At 39.1% G+C, this 18,324-nt stretch overlaps 1 protein-coding gene across 1 annotated transcript; it reads left to right on the top strand.

Annotated features, from left to right (window-relative positions):
* Positions 1-873: 873 nt before the first annotated feature.
* On the top strand, positions 874-18,070 carry LOC311301158 (uncharacterized protein). Its single transcript, XM_084426069.1, has 5 exons — positions 874-959; positions 3,984-4,066; positions 9,266-9,371; positions 12,689-12,770; positions 16,014-18,070. Exons 2-5 carry the CDS (start codon positions 3,985-3,987, stop codon positions 17,364-17,366), a joined length of 1,623 nt encoding a protein of 540 aa, XP_084282195.1. The 5' UTR covers positions 874-959; position 3,984; the 3' UTR covers positions 17,367-18,070.
* The last annotated feature ends 254 nt before the right edge of the window (positions 18,071-18,324 follow it).

The raw sequence follows: 18,324 nt of genomic DNA, 5'->3' as shown, positions 1-18,324 counted from the left end.
TTTCATTTTTGGGTGAACTAACCCTTTAAGCCTGGACTGGAGTTAGTTCCAGGACGAAGGGCCATAGTAAAAAAGACTTCTCTTTCCTACTTCTGTCCTCATTCTTGGTACCTTACAAAGTAGTCTGTCACTAGATCTCAAATGATATGTACTTTGCATATGAACAAATATTTTTAAACAGATATAAGAAGGTAAAAGACCTAAAATAGCTTTATAAATAAAAATGTGCCAATGTAGCATCCTGCCCACTTTGAGTGATGGCCAATTTACCCTTCTATATAAGATGCAGTGATGTGTCTGATAGCCAGCATTAGTGATGAACCTGAGAGCCGCATGATAAAGAGGGTCAGGCATTGACAGAGTAGATGGACAAGCAAATTGATAAATGATATCACCATAATCTAACTGAGACAGGAATAATCCTGCAACCAGTTTTTTTCTGTGTAGTCCTAAAAAAGCAATATTTCAATCTATATAAAAAATACCAGAGTGAATTAAAGTTTTTAGCAAGAGCTTCAATTTAAAGGTAAAACCTTTGTCCAGCCAGATACCCAAGTATTTATAAGTATGAACAAGTTCAATGGCTTCATCTTGCAATGTATTGGACATATAAGAGGCCTGGATGAAGCCCTGCCCAGTCCTTGGGGGCGGGACTTAGCCTTAACCTATCAGGCAACACCTGAGCATATAAGAGGCCTGGATGAAGCCCTGCCCAGTCCTTGGGGGCGGGACTTAGCCTTAACCTATCAGGAAACACCTGAGCATATAAGAGGCCTGGATGAAGCCCTGCCCAGTCCTTGGGGGCGGGACTTAGCCTGAACCTATCAGGCAACACCTGAGCATATAAGAGGCCTGGATGAAGCCCTGCTCAGTCTGTCACTCTGTTTGCTGCAGAGAGTCGAACTGCACCTTATATTGCCCGTCTTTCCAGTCGGCTGAGCACCGGACGCAATTTTTGGGTAAGTTATGGATATTAGTGGATATAGTTAATGATGTTTCTTTGCTCAATGTTGAATGAGTGCTCTGATTAAGATTCATGAGAACATCTTTGTTAACTGATTATTGTTTTCTTTTGCCTTTTAGCTGTTAAATCATCTGTCAGTCAGCTACATAAAACTGTCTAACAGCTCTCACCTCTGGGCTTCATGTTTTAACAGGCGAGCCAGTGCAGAGGCTTTTTAAAGAGCACAACTACCATAAAGTTTCTACAGTGGTCATAAAAGTATTAATTGAGCATGTGTAAAACTGGTAGTCTAGTAACATCACAAATGATCATAAATGTAATGTTAACCCTCTGGGGACCAAGCTGTTTTTGGGGCCCTTGAGATGTTCTGACATGCCTTGACATTTGTGCTTTTTTCAGTTATTTATAAACATGTTAATGGCAAAGGTGTAAATTCACTCTATATAGCACAAACAGGGCTACCATAATATGCGAGCAACCTGTATGTAGATGTTTGTATTTTTAAGAGAATAATGTTTATGCGTGGTTATTGGAAAAAATTAAAATGAAAGTTGCTGAATTAAGACCACAAAACACATATTAAATATGTGTCCACAAGACTTTTGACTAATTGATGTTGTTCCTTTGAGTTCTACCTTCAAAATTATGTGAAAATAGTCTTGCTTTATAGTTCACAAAAAAAATACATTGATTTAAATGGTGTAAAACAGGTTTTGCTTGGAAAGCCAATATGCGAGGGGGAGGAGTAGTTTACACCTTAGATTACAATGTCCCACCCACTCTGCATAATGACTCTGCATAATGAGCCATTCATTCAGGTGTGACACTGACTGAGCCACAATGCAAGGACAGATTATAGGCCTACATTTTATCATATGTATTCATTAGTTTGAATATAGCCAACATTGGAACATCTAACATCTTAGTCTATGAATTTATTTTTGACAAAAATAGTATTTTTTTTTTGCAGTTTAATATGTTGCTTATACAAATACATTTTATTTCAACATATTCCAGTCGATTTTTACTCATCTCAGTAGGCTATAGCAAAGCAGTTTATTCTTTCACACACAGACGCGCGATTCATATTTAGGCTAAACAGTCTTTACAAATATGTCCCCTTCATTCATCTCACAGAAACGCGATTCATATTATAGAAATGCGATTCATCTTTTTGCGGTTTACATAGGCCTACACTAACGTTATTCCATAACGTTATTCCACACGTGAGAAAAGAAAACAGCCTACCTCACTCCTCAGCGGAATCTGCTCCTCATTTCAGGAGATATTGCTCCTCATATCAGCACTGTTCTGAGGAAACTTTTCTCCATAAGGTAGGTTATAATGTCTCACTCGCGAGGAGTCGCGACGCGCTTTGTTTACAGCTGATGTGGGCGTTTCACAGCTCTGAAATAGTTCTCAGAATTTGCGTTTGAATAGCACGCGCCCTCCGGGGAGTGGTCAAATTACTGTGAATTAGCTCGTAATGAGCTCGACAGGAGTCGCTCTCTTTTTATACAGATTACAGAAGCTGATAATATTTGTTTTTTATATAAATGACTTCATTTAAAAGATGCGATCTCAAGCTTTATGCCCGTGGGTCTGTTTGCCTGTTTGACTGAATTTTCGCGGAGTTATAGATCATTTTCGAACGCGTTTCAAATGGGAGTTTACTGACAGAGAGAAGGCAGAAATCGCATCATGTTAATTTTTCTTTATTTGTCAAAAAGCAAAACACTTTATTTTTATTGTGAGTATACAGAAAAAAAATAGAAACTGAACAGGATCGATTGATGTATTACACGAAAATGAAAGATCAAAATTAACAGAGCATTTAGTGTTTATTTTCATTGCTAAAAAAAAAAAACGAGCAAAACGCGCGGGCGCGTTTGTGGTCCCCAGAGGGTTAAAGCATTAATAGTAGCAACCTGGAGGCCGCACACCTCCCAGTGACGAGAAAATGCTTGTTTAAATTGAAGTTAAGGGTGTTTAGTTTGGGTTATGGTGTCAGGTACTGGATCATTATGGCTCTTTAGAGGGATCTGGATGTCATAGATCCGTCCTTCACGAGAGCGGCTCTTTCAGCACGACTCAATGCCTGAGTCTGAGTCTTAGCTTTTGCGGGAAATAAAGCTGCAAGATCTGCAAAACAAATACAAGATGGTTACAAAATAACACCTTACTAATGAAATGTAATAGTATGGTTAATAAATAATATCACCACTCTATACGGACATACTGTAATTAACAATTAGTAACAGTAATTAGTGTAACACCATGTCCTAACTACACGTGATGCGACGCCGCGACATGTGATAAAACGGATCTTTTCCATGTTAATCAGAGTTTTTGTCCTAACCATGCGCAACGGCGACACGTGACGTTTCTAGTTTAGAAACGGTTTCTATTTTTCTGCGACGTCGCGCTGGAACAACAAACACAAAGTGTGGCAATGGTAATCTCAGGTGCTGTTTATGTGCTTTATTTAATGTTAAAAGCGTGAAATGTGACTTTGAATATCATTTAGTGCTCCAGCTTTGTAGCTGTAAAAGCAACGATGGATATATTTCACCTCAGATATTGAAATTAAACAAATGAAAACATGAACGTTAAAACTGTGAACAAACAAGTGTATTATTTGACAAAGATTGTTTTAGTAACTTAGTAGCCTATGTATTTTTTAAATGGGGTAACATTTGTGAATTAGATCATGTAACTTAGCTACTTATCCATTTTCTTGCAAGTGCCGTCTCTGGTGCTTTGCACTTGCCGCAAGACTCCGCCCACACGCTGTTCCGATTGGCAGTGATTTTTGATTGATTCTTTGTATCTCAGATGGGAGCCAGCTCCAGATTGTTCACCTAAAACAGCTGACTCGTGCGGTGCTGGATGGGTCTGAGTCCGACCTGTGGCCCTTTGCCACATCTCCCCCCCCCCCCCCCCCCAGATGTTAAGCTGCAGTGATAACTGGAAAGGTGCATCACTACTGTGATAATAAGAAGTGTTCAATGTTTTGCAGAATGATGGCAGGTGGGATAAAGAGCCGGAGGACACTGAGTCTCCTGATCCTCCTCATCTTCCTCAGCCTCACTGAACTATTGGGTAAGAAATATTTTACATTTTAACACGTTCAGGCTCTCTTCTACATCTTTAAAGTTTCAGTAATATTTGATTTGGCAACACCAGCGAGGTAATAAGGTGAATAAACAGCTTGACACAAGACACAGTGTGTGAAATCAATAGTGTATTACAGCTTTTCACAGTGTGTATAAAATCCCTGTCGAACTCTTATTTTGAATTATTCGACATCACATGTGGGCGGAGTCGGGGACATGAACGAACAAGTTTATCTGCGCTGTAACGAGACATCATTGTTTGTTTGATGTGTGTGCGTTCTAGACAACAATGTGTATGTTTATTCAATTCTATATTGTTGTTTTGTCGTGATATTTATGCATGTGCTAAGAAGAGTTTCGATTAACAGACATTAACAAATAGACGATCACATTCTGTGTTTAGCCTATAGCAGATGCATATATTAACCAAACTGATATTGATCGCTGGAATAGTTGTGATGTTATCATTTAGTATTCTATTTACTGTTTGAGGGTATTGTTTAAGTGATTTATCACGAGTAGGCCTGTTTAGCACCAAATTTGGTGACTCTGTTCTATTACTGGAGCAAGAGCTCCGCCTAGTGGTTATTAGTTTAATTTCATTTAATACTGCAATTCCCAATTCAGTGTTTCTTTATTACTGCAATTTGCCAGCATTGTATTTAAATATTTGATACGTTTATTTAATTTATTTATTGTTATTCATTTATTTCAGAAACCACACACACAATCACACACATAAACCTACAAACAACTTGTGGATTTATTGGAATAAATCAATGCTTGGGAACTGGAGCTTTCATGAACTTCTTTGCTTACAAACCTTCTGATTGAAGTTGAGGATTAGATGTTTACAAACCAGTACATCTATGCACATACATCTTTAACACAGTGGCTCTGGTACATTTCATTAATCACCCTTAACACTGAGAGGGTTTCTCAAAACTATTAGTTCAAACAGCAGCAAACAGGGGATTATCTGTAAAAGCCCAAAGTCTTCTCTCTAGAGCTTAAATCGGGCCCAAAAAAATCAAGCCCGACCCAACCCGAGCCCGAGCACGTTGTGTCCGAGCCCGGCCCGACCCGACACGTTCACTGTAATTATGAGCCCGAGCCCGATTTAAACCCGACCATTTTTAATATGTGGGCCGTTATAACCAGGGGCGGCGCCAGAATTTTTTTTAAGCAGGTGCTGCTGTGCTCATTTAGGCTACAGGAGGGAGCTGCGCAGTTATCTATATATACTATTAATAAATGAGCAAAAATTGGCCACGCAATATTCAATATTCAATTATTTTAATTATCACAATTAAAGTTTTAATTTTATTAAATTGAACAAGCACAACATTCAGCATTCAATCAAATATTCTTAAATATTCATTAATATTAATGTTACTTCAACATATTGTTATTTCAACATAATATGTGTGAGCAACAAGCAAGATGTGCATTTGTAAATTTGGTGACAGCGTGTTTTACGAGTTTGACCGTGACCGTGGTGAGCCGGCGACTTCATGTCATGATTATAATATCTGCTATATTTCTTTTTATGTATTAAATACCAGGCAATTGGTTGATGGAAAATGTATTAAAATTAAGACACAATTTATACTAAACGAAATTCACTTTAAAGAAAAGCTTTCTTCAAAACAAAACTTAACAAACTTGAAACTATGTGCTTATTTAATGGCTAAAACACGTAGGCTACTACAGACTCTCTTTTTGTAAAAATTGCAGCACATTCATTTAATTCAGAATTTTGCACATGTAAGTTGAAAGGCATTTGTTTGTAGTCAAACATATCTGTAACATTTATCAAGTTCATAATTGTGCGTGCATTCATTAATTATTATCTTAATGAATAGACCTAATGCGACAAGGAAGAAGCATGCAAACTGCGTTGTTTGTTTATTCAGAAATAGTTGAATGGATCGGAAAACAAAGTAACAAAAGCGGATATTGAGGCCTGAGGCTGACTACTATAATAATTTCTGTCATGGCAAGACTGCTTGTCTGTTCATCGTGGAAGTCCCCGTTTTTTTTTTTTGTTTTTTTTTTGTTTGCTGTCATAGGTGCGCATTTAATGCACGAGACAAAGCCAACACATTATGTTGTCACTCCCCACGACTAGTTTAAAATGTGTCCATACCTCCGATTTTCCTCCAAACTTGCTCAAAGTTAATTCTCCTGTTTTAATTTTTTTCTTTGCTTCTTCAAGATCCATGTCGCACTTAGAATAGCAACAGAATAGCCTACAGCACGCACAGCAGGTGTGATGCGTCACGCGTGCGAGACTGCGAGTGCGAGTGGACTAGACGCTGCGTATGACACGTGACGTGCTTTATCAAGGGCCCGACCCGACCCGGCCCGAGGACAGTGGCGGGAAATACCGGCCCGCGGGTCGGGTCGGGTCGAGTCCGGGCTCGGGCTCGGGCAGAGAATTAAAGCTCTACTTCTCTCAGAATTAAAGCTTTGTGTCAGTGAACACGTGTGTTTGGTCTATCAGTCGATGTGTTCAACATGCTGTCAGTAACAGTGTTTTCTGATGTAAACTATGACTGAGGCTTGAATTACAATGATTGAATATGCACGAGGCTGCATCTTTCTGTACAAGGCATACGAGTTCCCACAGAACACAGTTACACACATTACCATAGGTGTCGTTTACACTGGGGAGGATGGGCCATGCCCCCCACTCTCTGAAAGCGTTTGGTAAAAGTTTTCTGACAATTAGCTTGCAACAAGAAATGTTTAATAACAAATAAACATGATATGATAAAGGTTTACTTGCACAACAAGAAAACATGAAATGAAAAGTAGCTTAGGCCAAAAAAAAAAACAAGCTACTGATCACTGTATTATATTGTATTATTATTATATTTGATAATATTTATATGTTCTGATTTGTCACTGGCCACATGAATTTGTTTCCCTTCATATAAATAAAGACATTTCCACCATAAATTGGTGCAGTAAATGTCTCCAGAATGCAGGAACTTAAGAGTTTAAGATAATAATAAGCTCATTTTTTTGTAAATTTGGAGTGCTGTCAGTACAGAGAACAACGACAAAAATCGGTGTTGCCTACACCGTGTTATCCTCTTTTTAAAATTTGCACCTTGTTGACTTCAATGGGGCAAAGTAAACTAAACCTATGTGCGTGAACTCGACAATCGATTACTTTGGACTTCGACCGAAAACAGGATGTAATCACAGGTATGAGCGCTGGCTGAATAAACATCGTTTTTATCCATATCTTTCACATCTACTGCAGTCAGATTCACCGTGTTCACTCTGAAGGAATCACTCACATTGGCTGTGCACTTGTAATGACACATCAAGGATGTTAAGAGGCTAAAAGCAGGTTTAAAACTTGCCCCATTGAAGTCAACAGGGTGCAAATTTTAAAAAGAGGATAACACGGTGTAGGCAACACTGATTTTTGTCGTTGTTCTCTGTACTGACAGCACTCCAAATGTACAAAAAAAATGAGCTCAATGTTAAAATTCACCGGAGTTCTCCTTTAAAGCTCAAAGGACCCCCGGACCCCCCAGTCGAATAGCCTATTTCCTTTATGAATATTGCTTGTCTTGTGACTCGTGTTTCGTCACAGCCCTAATATGAGCCCCTAAATGTCCCCGCCACTTTTCAACACAAAGTGACGCCCTTGCACAATAATGTATTTGGGAGATTGATTGCAATAGATTAGACTATTATTCACATTTGTGTCTTGAACTGTGGAGAAACTGTAAAGAAAAAGAAAAGACTGTTGTACAGCATTGCAGATCATCACAGATCGTTCCTGTCTGTCAGGCCACAGATCCTCATCCAGATCATCACAGATATCAGTTCAGGACACATTTACAGAAATAGGGGCCCTATTTTAACGATCTGAAACGCAAGTGTCAAAGCGCAAAGCGCAAGTAACTTTGTGGGCGGGTCTTGGCGCTGTTGATATTTTCCCGGCGGGATAAATGACTCTTGCGCCAGGCGCAAATCTAAAAGGGGTTGGTCTGAAGTAGCTTCATTATTCATAGGTGTGGTTTGGGCGTAACGTGAAATAAACCAATCAGAGCGTCATCTCACATTCCCTTTAAGAGCAGACGCGCTTGTTCTAAAGCGGATTCCTATTATAACGGCGGATTTGCCAGGCACGCGCCAGGAGCGGTTCACATCTATCTATCTATCTATCTATCTATCTATCTATCTATCGTAATAATGTATGATTTGCAAAAATGAAAACTGCTGCTTCTGTGTAGATGAGAGAATCAAAGTGTATATGCGCGTTGTGCACACGCTACATTGATTATGGCCAAGCATGCGCCCTTAAATAGCATATGAATAACATGCGCAACGCGCCACTGACTTTAAACTATTTTTTCCTGGTTAGTGGCGCAATTGTTTTCTAAACCTGCAAAATAGCATGAAGGAACGTTTGCGCCGGAACACGCCTCCTCTTTTGCGCTGAACCGTCCAGGGAGCGCAAGTTCAATCCCTAGTTTACCGACGTGCTTCTGTGGAGGGAAAAGCGCGCTTTGCGCGGGTGCAAAATAGGAATGACACATGCGTCGGTGTACAAAGTCAATTGCGCTGGGTGCAAGATAGGGCCCATAAAGTCTAACAGACATGTGGAACAAATATGCGGACAGACTGTGACAACCATTTAGCGTGTAGAGACGTATGCAACAAACGAATGCATCGATGTTTTGGGGGGGTCAGACTATTGACCAGAGAACCAGTAATAACACATTGGGATCAACAGCAGACAGTTGTTCATAATCATTTGCATGAATGTGTCAAATTACAATATCTTGAGAAGAGAAATTGCTTTTATGAAGTGACCAGATGATGTGGAGGTTGAACAAGTAGAGTTTATTTTAGAGTTTCACTTCTGATCTGAGAAATGTACCAAAGCCACTGAGAAGAACTGTAATGACTGAGGCCCAGACCAAGTGTTAGGGTAACCTAACCTAACCCTAACCCTAACCCTAACCCTAACCTAACCTAATCCTAAGGGGGGAGTAGTTGTAATTTCCCCTAAACCTAACCTAACCCTAACCTAACCTAATCCTAACCCTAACCCTAACCTAACCTAACTGAGCTGCTGAAATATGACAGACATCTTAAAGACGTAAGCCATAAGCATGAGGAACCCCTACACACCAGTATGCCATGTTTGTTTCAGAGGTGAAAGATGAGTGTCAGGAGCTCCGCCCCGACACCGCTGGCCAGCACCGCCTCAGAGGACTGTCTGAACACATGCTTCATGAAGGACTCCCCTCAGACCAAAGGTATCTGGAGAAATACCCTTAGGGACGCCTTGATGGCACTTCCATAGGCACAAAAGTCCACTTAGACTCAAGGGTGAATTATGGGATGACATTTTATATGCAAAAGGTCAAATGTTAACTTTAACTTTGGGGTTTAATATATGTGTGAAGCATCCAGGTTTTGGATCTTGTAGCTTCTTTGCAGCAACATCCATATCTGAAGCAGTGAAGGTTGGCTTGTGGCCATAATTATTACTCTTTCTTAACCCTCTGAGGTCTGAGCTGTTTTCTGGGCCCTGGAGGTGTTCTGACATGCTCTGACATTTCTGGTTATTTCTGTTACTTTTTTATTTCTTTGACATTTTCATGGCTAAAGTCTAATTACACTGTATTCAGCACAAACTCTGCTACAATAATATATCAGCAGCATGTATGTAAAAGTTTGTAGTTTTGAGATAATGACATTTATGCGTGGTTTGTGAAAATACAAAAAAAAAAATCTCACTGAAATAAGGCCATGAAACCCATACTGATTATTTCTTCACAAGACTTTTGAAAATTGTATGACATAGCCTAGAATATTTGCTGCAAAACTATGTGAAAATCACCCTGACTGCTCATTCAGAGAAGACAATATATTGATTTAAAAATGTTACGACATGTTTTGTGTGAAAAAGCCTTATGCGGAGGTCATTAATATGTATTGTTTTCACACCTGAGAAAGACAAAGACCCTCCCCTAACAGCCCTATTAGGAGCTATCAGGCCCTGTCATTCTGGGCAACCTTGCACAATAGACCTTATGTAGCCCCGCCCCTTTTCAGTGCTGCGCTCGTTGCCTTTTGACTTCCGGTTTTATTTTCACAGCGATCTTGCGTATTTATGAATGAACGGCTCATTTTAAAATCTTCCCGGTCTACTGACATTTGTTAAACATTACAATACTCATGATAACTTTTGTTAACTTTTGTTGACTTTATATTAAGTAGATCCACTTCAAAAGCTAATTACTCCTGGACAGCAATGCCATAGGAATATACAGAGCGACTGAAAAAACGGAAGTTCAAAGACAATATTCTAATGATGGCGGCGCCCTTGTTTCTCTGGTGCATACGTCTACTTGTGTTTTGTTTTTACTTCAACTTAATCTGTGTATTATTTATTCAGTTTATGAATTCATGAATATTAGAGAACTGTGAAAATGCCTGTTTAAAGCGACCAGAAAGCACATTCGGCCTTGTTACTACCGTTTCCAATTGGAACCGGGTTTCGGTACCCAACCCTAGTGTTTACTGAGTTAATAAATCAGCTGGGAAGTAGCCACTTCTGTACAATCCCACTTCTTTCTGCAGCCAGTGGGGGCGCCCCCTGCTGGTCGTTAGCTTCAAGCACTGGCTTCACTTTCAGACCGAGAGGTTCCTGCTTGTTCTGCCTGAGAGTTTGAATGAAAGTATTTTCACAGATTTGAATCAAAAAGCTTAGATGAGAACAAAGAGTAAATGCATCCTCAGCTGCTGCTGGATCTCTTAACTCTGGCCTCATTGATGGATGTGTCCCTAAGATGATAAAACAGTTCTTGTTATATTTATTTTCCCTTGATTAAAAACACACTATAAAAATCAGATGTGCTTTTTACCAGCAGTATTACCCTTTACCTTTAAACATTAATGTAATCAAATCAAATATTAAACCAAAGCTATTTGCCACTGCCAGGGTATTAACTTTTATCTAGCTTGATAAGCCAGTGCTTGAAGCTAATGACCAGCAGGGGGCGGCTGCAGAAAGAAGTGTGTTTGTACAGAAGTGTATGAGAAAATGAGGCTACTTCTCAGCTGATTTATTACCTCAGTAAACACTTTCCTAATGAGTTTATGGTCTCAGTCGCTAGTTTCAAGTCTTCTTCAACACAGCATGATGTTCATGTAGTAAATTATGGTCCCATTTAGAGGAACATAGACCAGAGAGCAGGGGAGGCTTTAGGGCGGGGCTACAAGCTGATTGACAAGTCACTACCACGGCAACCTGTCAGGCATAGTAACGCATATTCCTCCACAGCTCCACCCTTTTGTCCTAATATGGTCACTTGGTTCCAAAAATCAAAGATGGCGACGGCCACTATATCGAACTCAAGGCTTCAAAGTGGTAGTCCAGAAACCAGCGGGTGACATCACGGTGAGAGTGAGGGTGACATCATGGTGAGGGTGACATCACGGTGTCTACATCCACCTGTCTTATGCAGTCTGTTGTCTGTCAGACCAAACCACCGCACGGAGTCTCAATGCAAATATTTGAAATTGGCCCAATAAATATATTTTAGTTAAATATATGTAAATATATTTTCATATATGTTTACATATATGTTCATATATGTTTTAACTTTTACAAATTGTTTCATTTGGAATATAAAAAGTTAACATTTTCACAAACAAACAACACATTTTCAGTTTATTTTTTATATAGACCACTTCAGCCGTGGATGTGGGCATGGGAGAGCAGTGCTCTACTTCACCCACCCACATTCTTCCTATTGGTCAGGGATTGAACCCGCAACCCTTCGGTTACAAGCCCAAAGCCCTAACCAGTAGGCCACAGACACAGAATGCAGAGTTTTTCCCCCTATATTTACAGAACTGATTTCAGTTATTTAATAGTGTGTGTATGCAGTGTTAGACACTGAGTTCTATCTATTGTTTAAGTGCACTTCACAGTTGGAGTGTCACTGTTATACTTGCATCATAAATATTGTGCATATTTTCAATATTTAAATGACTTCAGGAAAGATGTCAATAAAACAACAATAAATCTAATAATTGCACTTAGGCCGTGTGTCCACCGTTTTTAGCAGAGCGCCTAGCGTTTTCAGCTGGCTAAAAACGCTTTGGTGGACACACGGCCTTAGTGTTCGGTACGTGCCACCTAATAACGCCTAATAGTCCTAGGAAAGCTATCTGTCATTTTACATTGCAGTCATTTAAATGTAAGTACAGTATTTATTATAGCTGTGTGTCATAATACAGTAGTGAAATATGATAGTCTACTGTTGTGTATTGGGGAAAAGTTAGAGGGATTACTATGATCAAAATACATTTTCGACCCTTCTTTAGCAAGCTAAACATTTTCTGACCATATATTTTGTCATATATTTTACATTACATGGTATAAATGTAAATATATTTCACACTTAACATCATATATTTTTGTTATATTTCAGAATATATTTCAAAATGATAAATACAAGTGAACAACAATACAAATATATTTATATGTATTTGTAATATATGCCACATAAAAGCGTCTGCTAAATAACTAAATGTAAATGTAAATGTCATCTTCCCTCAGGGTGGGCATTGGCCAGAGTGTGCAGGGTCATTGGCAGCAGTGTGAGGAGGGCTTTACGGCCTGTGGCACTCAGGAGGAACAGGTGGGTGGACTTTAGAAGAAGAACCAGCCAGAGTTTAGAAGAACTGAAGTCAGTACTGGAATACAAATCTACGGAAAGAAATATGTGTCACTGGAAAATTAATTTAATTTAATTATGAAGACATTTACAGAGGGATTTGTAAATATATTATTCCTAGCCTGATTTATATAATGTTTTATTCCAAAAAACATGGTGAAAATAATAAATAAAAAGTAATAATAAAGTTGTCGTTGTTAATCCTCCCGCTGCTCCGCGATCTCTGTCTGCTCCTGTCATCACACACGCCGCTGGAAAGCTCTCTATCTCCTGTATAGTGCTGTCGGATCCAAATACGGGCATTTCCTTTTCATCAGCAACCAATTGCGAAAGTGAAAGGGCTGAATGCGCAATCTCATTGGCTGATGATATTTTATATGCTTGTGTCATACATCAATCGATTCTGTTAAATGTGTATTATTTTTGTGTATACTCACAATAAAAACAAAGTGTTGTGCTTTTCGTCAAATAAAGAAAAATAAACACGACGCGAGTTCTGCCTTCTCTCTGCCAGTGTAGTCCATTCTGAAACGCGTCCGAAAATCTGTCGGAACTCAGCAAATACTTCTCACACAGGCACGTGACATATGTCTTTATGAAGCTTGGATTCTCTTCTTTTAAAAAAACAAATATTCTCATTTTATGTAATCCGTTTGAAAGCAAGGAGAGGTACCGTTTTTTTCCTTCTCCCTCATTATCTCAAATGAGCTGCGTCCGCCACGCCCCCGGCCCTATTCAAATGGTAAATCGTTTAGGAGGTGATTATGCAGTGCACACGCCCCCCGATCAATGCCTTGAAAACACGAAGTTTCATCAGATCAGATTCACTGATAGTTCATCGCGTTTAGAGAGGATGGCTCGTTTCTCCGGTAAAGACGCCCTTCAGATGATCCTGGACAGTGAGGAAGAATTCACCTTTTCCTCAGAGGAAGATGAAGCCTCGGATGACGAACGGCAGCATTTTGAAGAGCGAACTGATCCCGCTGAGGACACAATTTCGGAGTAAGTTGTTTACTGTTATATAATTCTTTTTCTGATATAGAACTCATATGAAATTTCAGACTATATTTTGCCTAGTTTTCGCTAGCTTTTGACATCTTACATGAGCGATTGCCTTACAATATCCTAACATTCGTGTAGGCTATATGCTCACGTGTAAAACATTTTTTTTAAATGTGATATTGCTCTTTAAACATATTTGTAAATTAAATATATATTTCACTCAGTTGTGATTAGCTTATGACATTATCATGCCAAAATGCTTCCTTATGTGTAATGTAGCTTGTTTGCAAATATCTGCTTAGGTTATAGGCCTATAATGTGATTTAGTGCAAATATATTTCATCCTCCGGTAAAATATGTGACACTGTCTAAATACATTATATTTTTATATTAATGTTCGGTTTTGGTTAGCATATGACACACTTCAATACTGCCTTATGCACAGATGTTTGTGAATACAGGTGTAAATGTTTGAAATGTAGAGATGTGTGTCATTCGCGAACGATCCATTCATTGCGTGCGTCACTAAATGCGTGCGGTCTTTATGGCCATCAACAGATACTTGCGGTGGCGCGGTCAATGGCCCATAAATATATTTCTCCATCCTATGGGCCATCAACAAATATACACATTGTGCGTCCATAACCATCAATTGCTCATCAGTTTACTTTGAATAATGTATGCTAACAGTTTTCTTTTTCTTTTTTTTAAAGAATGTGTCAAGCTCTCCTTCTCCAGCACCCCACAGAGGGGCACGCAGGTGTCATGCAGTTCTCAGTGCGATCGAGAATCATAATGAGTAGGTGCATAGGACGTAATATTTTACAGATGAAATGTAGCCTAATTGTTTTTACATCATCATAATATAAAAGTAGCCACCTATTCTTGTGTGAAATGACAAAAAAACGCTGTCTTTTTTTTATCCATAGCCATTAGTGATTCATAATTTCTTTAATTGTGTAAATACAATTTCTTTAATTGTGTTTTTAGCATGCTCACATGTTTGTTTTTTTGTTTTTGTTTTTTACAGATGTGACAATGAACTTGTCCAAGCACCTGTCCCGAAGAGAGCCAAGGCTAACCAGCAGGAGAGCAACAGGCAGTCCACTCTGGCATGGAAAACAGAGACTGATGTTGACATGGTTCCACAGACTGTGCGCTTCCGTCCTGCACGGGAAACTGGACCGCAACTGAGCCCTGTAGACTCACATTCGCCCATGAGTCTATTCAAACTATTTATATATATACTGTGAGATACCTGCCTTTACTTTTGTTTATCGCTCACAATAGCTTTGTTTATAGCAGACTGATTAATTTATTTTGCTCACATTTGATTTGCTTAGAGCAAATTTAGAACATTTAGTTCCTCCACATAGAGGAATTACAATAAAACAGATTGAAAAACAAAAACCTTGAAACTGCTCTTCTTTGTTCAGGCATTTGATGGCCCATTAGCCACTGGAAGAGTGTATGTCACACCCCTGGTCTGAATCTCATTAATATTGATGGCCATTGGGCCATTAATATTGATGGGCCACCCCTCCCATGCATAAACCTCTTCAGACAAAAAAACTGTTTTAGAAAGTTCAAATCAATGTACTGTTTTATGAGAACGATAAGGGAGGATGATTTTCACATCATTTTGAAGCCAGAACTCAAAGCTACAAAATTCATTGGTCAAAAGTCTTATTTACACATATTTAGTATGTGTTTTGTGGTCTTATTTCTGCAACTTAAATTTTTATTTTTTCAAATAACCACGCATAAACATTATTCTCTTAAAAATTCAAACACATACATGCATGTTGATCAGATATTTTGGTAGCCCTGTTTGTGCTATATAGAGTGAATTTACACCTTTGCCATTAACATGTTTATAAATAACTGAAAAAAGCACAAATGTCAGAGCATGTCAGAACATCTCCAGGGCCCAGAAAACACCTCAGACTCCAGAGGGTTAACCTGGCTTTATCCAATACTCAGATTTATATATATATATATATATGCAAATTAGCGCATATTTAATTAGATATTGCCTAATTTGCATATTTAAACATTAAATTACAGAAAACGTGCAATACATTTTTTCCTCATCTTAATGTAGGTAATCAGCTGGGAAAGTTTCATGGTGATATCTGCTAGTTAAAGATTGTACCCTATTCACCTGTAGTGTCTCACCTTAAATGTTGTATGTTCATTTCCCAGCATGAACAGAAGATAAGTGCTTCAGAGATCTCACACAGCTTGACTGGCAAAGAGAAGCCAGCCGAGGACAGAGTCCAGCAGGAGTCCAGCGTGGATCCTCATTACTCAGCAACAGTCAGCACAGAACGCCTGTTCAATGATGGCAGCAAGAAGGTGGTGGCAACCCTGGACAGGAACGGAGACGTCGTTATCAGAAATGAGCCTGGCAGCAGAGGAGAGCAAGTCTTCACTCAGGAAAGAAACTTTCTACAGCCCAATAAACCTGGCGGTAAAGTAGAAACAAGTAATAATAAAGTTACCAACAAATACGGCTGGCCTGATAAGCCAGGCAGATTTATTGACCAGAATGTTTATGAAGAGTTAGACACTGCTGACCAAACTGCTATTGATGAACTTGAAGCTCTGTCCTGGGCCTTATTTTATGCAGACCAGCTACTTCCACAAAGAGTAAACACAGACAACCAGAACATAAACCAGGATTATGTAATAGGGAAAAGAACACAAAAAAAAGACAAGGTTGTCATTGAGTGGATAACGAAACAGGAGGATCTAATTAATGTTCTTTCCAGGTGTTATGAGATTAAGACAGGAAGAGATGTCAGAAGTATCATCCGTCATTATGCAAAGGATGGAGATGATGTAGTCACACACCTGATGGTCAGAAACTGGATATACGAAGTTGATCCTGTAAGTCTGTATGTGTATCCAGTTGGAAAAAGGCTTGACAAAGATCAAAGAGATGATGTGAAAAGGGTGGAAGTCACAAAACGTATTGAGTATCAGACAGACAGAGTAAGTTACGGAGACCTTCAAAAAGTTAGTAAAACAAAATATGCTAATTATGTGAAAGATATTTTTCTTGGATGGGAAACTTTCCTACAGCTAAAAGATGAGCCCCTGTACACCACATATTTCACTGCATCAGTTATAGCTGAATCTGCTCGAAACTTTCGGACATTTCCTCTGATTCTTATGGCCGTGGAAATGGTTGAAAACTCAGACGAAGACACCAAAGAGATAGGAGAGAATTTTCTTCATAAAGGGCATTCGATGGCAAGAGGAGGTAGTTGGATTAATAAGCCCCTACGTGGATTTAGAGGCTCAGCAACACCTGAAGGTTCCAGTAGTCAGTCTCAAGCCTCCCAAAGTCGCAAGGACCTTAAAGAAGTCATACGCAGAGAAGTCAAACTGTATAATTTGTGGCTAAATACATTAGATGGTGGGGTATTGGATGCTGAAAAGGTACGTGAGATGGCAATTAAGTTCAAGTTAGTTGAAGATCCAGGTAAAAATTACGATGATTTTAAAACCGAAATGAATAAACCCAGTGGAGCTTCATCATCCGGCCGATAAGGATCCCACACTGACGGCTACGCAACTTTCCCAGAGCTAAAGGTGGCGTAGCAGACCTCCCATGGCCACACCATCAAGAAGACGACACAGCCATGTCTAGTGCGACTCTTTAACCGGGGAAGACTTACTGCTTAATGGTTTTTTCTTTATTAATTTTCTTTATAATTTCATGATGTTTTTGTGAAGTCAGACTATGTGTGCACTTGTGTGCTGAGCAGAGAGAGAGTTATAGTTAGCTTAGAGGTAATGTCCACTAGCAGAGATGATCCAGTGATGAAGATGATGAAGATGTGTAGAGCTGCTCTTAGCGAGAGAAGGGTTTCAGCTGATGCAAATGTGCCATATGTACATCACTAATGTATACACTGGAAAATAGCTCTTAATGTGGATAGAGCCATGTGAAAGCATGGGGTAAACTCCAGTGTTAAACACAAGCATTAGCTATACAACATGATTCTCTATACCTCTCTCTGTGATGTATATAAGCTTTACTGTACCACCTCAGAGAAACATAAAGGCATGAGAGGAAACATCGAGATGATGGGGTAAGAGGAAGGAGAAACCCAGAGGAGCCGTTTACAGCTAGCATGATGGGGGGAGAAGATAGAGGAATGAAGACCTCCTCTCATATAGCCTTATATTGTTATATGCCTGTTTCTCTCTGACTGACACACGACACATGTATACATAATAAATCTCTTGGCAAAAGTAACTGGTGCAGCTTCCGTGATTCAACACTAATGGGGGAAACACCGGGATGTGTGTGTACAGGGATTATAAATGTAAAACAAATTGAAACAACTGTAAATTATTTAAATTGTTACATTAATCTAGTTTTGTAAAAAAAACAACAACAAAAAAACAGGAGAAACATATTTGACAGCAATACAGAATGCCTGAGAGCCTTACAGCACTATATTACACTATTTATATTTTTTGAATTGTCACCTGAATTTTG

The sequence above is a fragment of the Rutilus rutilus genome, assembly GCF_951802725.1.
Source record: "Rutilus rutilus genome assembly, chromosome: 1".
Taxonomy (NCBI): domain Eukaryota; kingdom Metazoa; phylum Chordata; class Actinopteri; order Cypriniformes; family Leuciscidae; genus Rutilus; species Rutilus rutilus.
The sequence above is the reverse complement of the archived record's forward strand: the minus strand, read 5'-3'. Positions and strand labels throughout refer to the sequence as shown.

Excerpts from the sequence above, each read along its gene's own strand:
- LOC311301158 (XM_084426069.1), top strand. The coding sequence starts at position 3,985 with ATGATGGCAGGTGGGATAAAGAGCCGGAGGACACTGAGTCTCCTGATC. Across the intron at positions 4,067-9,265 it reads CAGCCTCACTGAACTATTGG|AGGTGAAAGATGAGTGTCAG; the intron begins GTAAGAAATATT and ends TGTTTGTTTCAG. Across the intron at positions 9,372-12,688 it reads GGACTCCCCTCAGACCAAAG|GGTGGGCATTGGCCAGAGTG; the intron begins GTATCTGGAGAA and ends ATCTTCCCTCAG.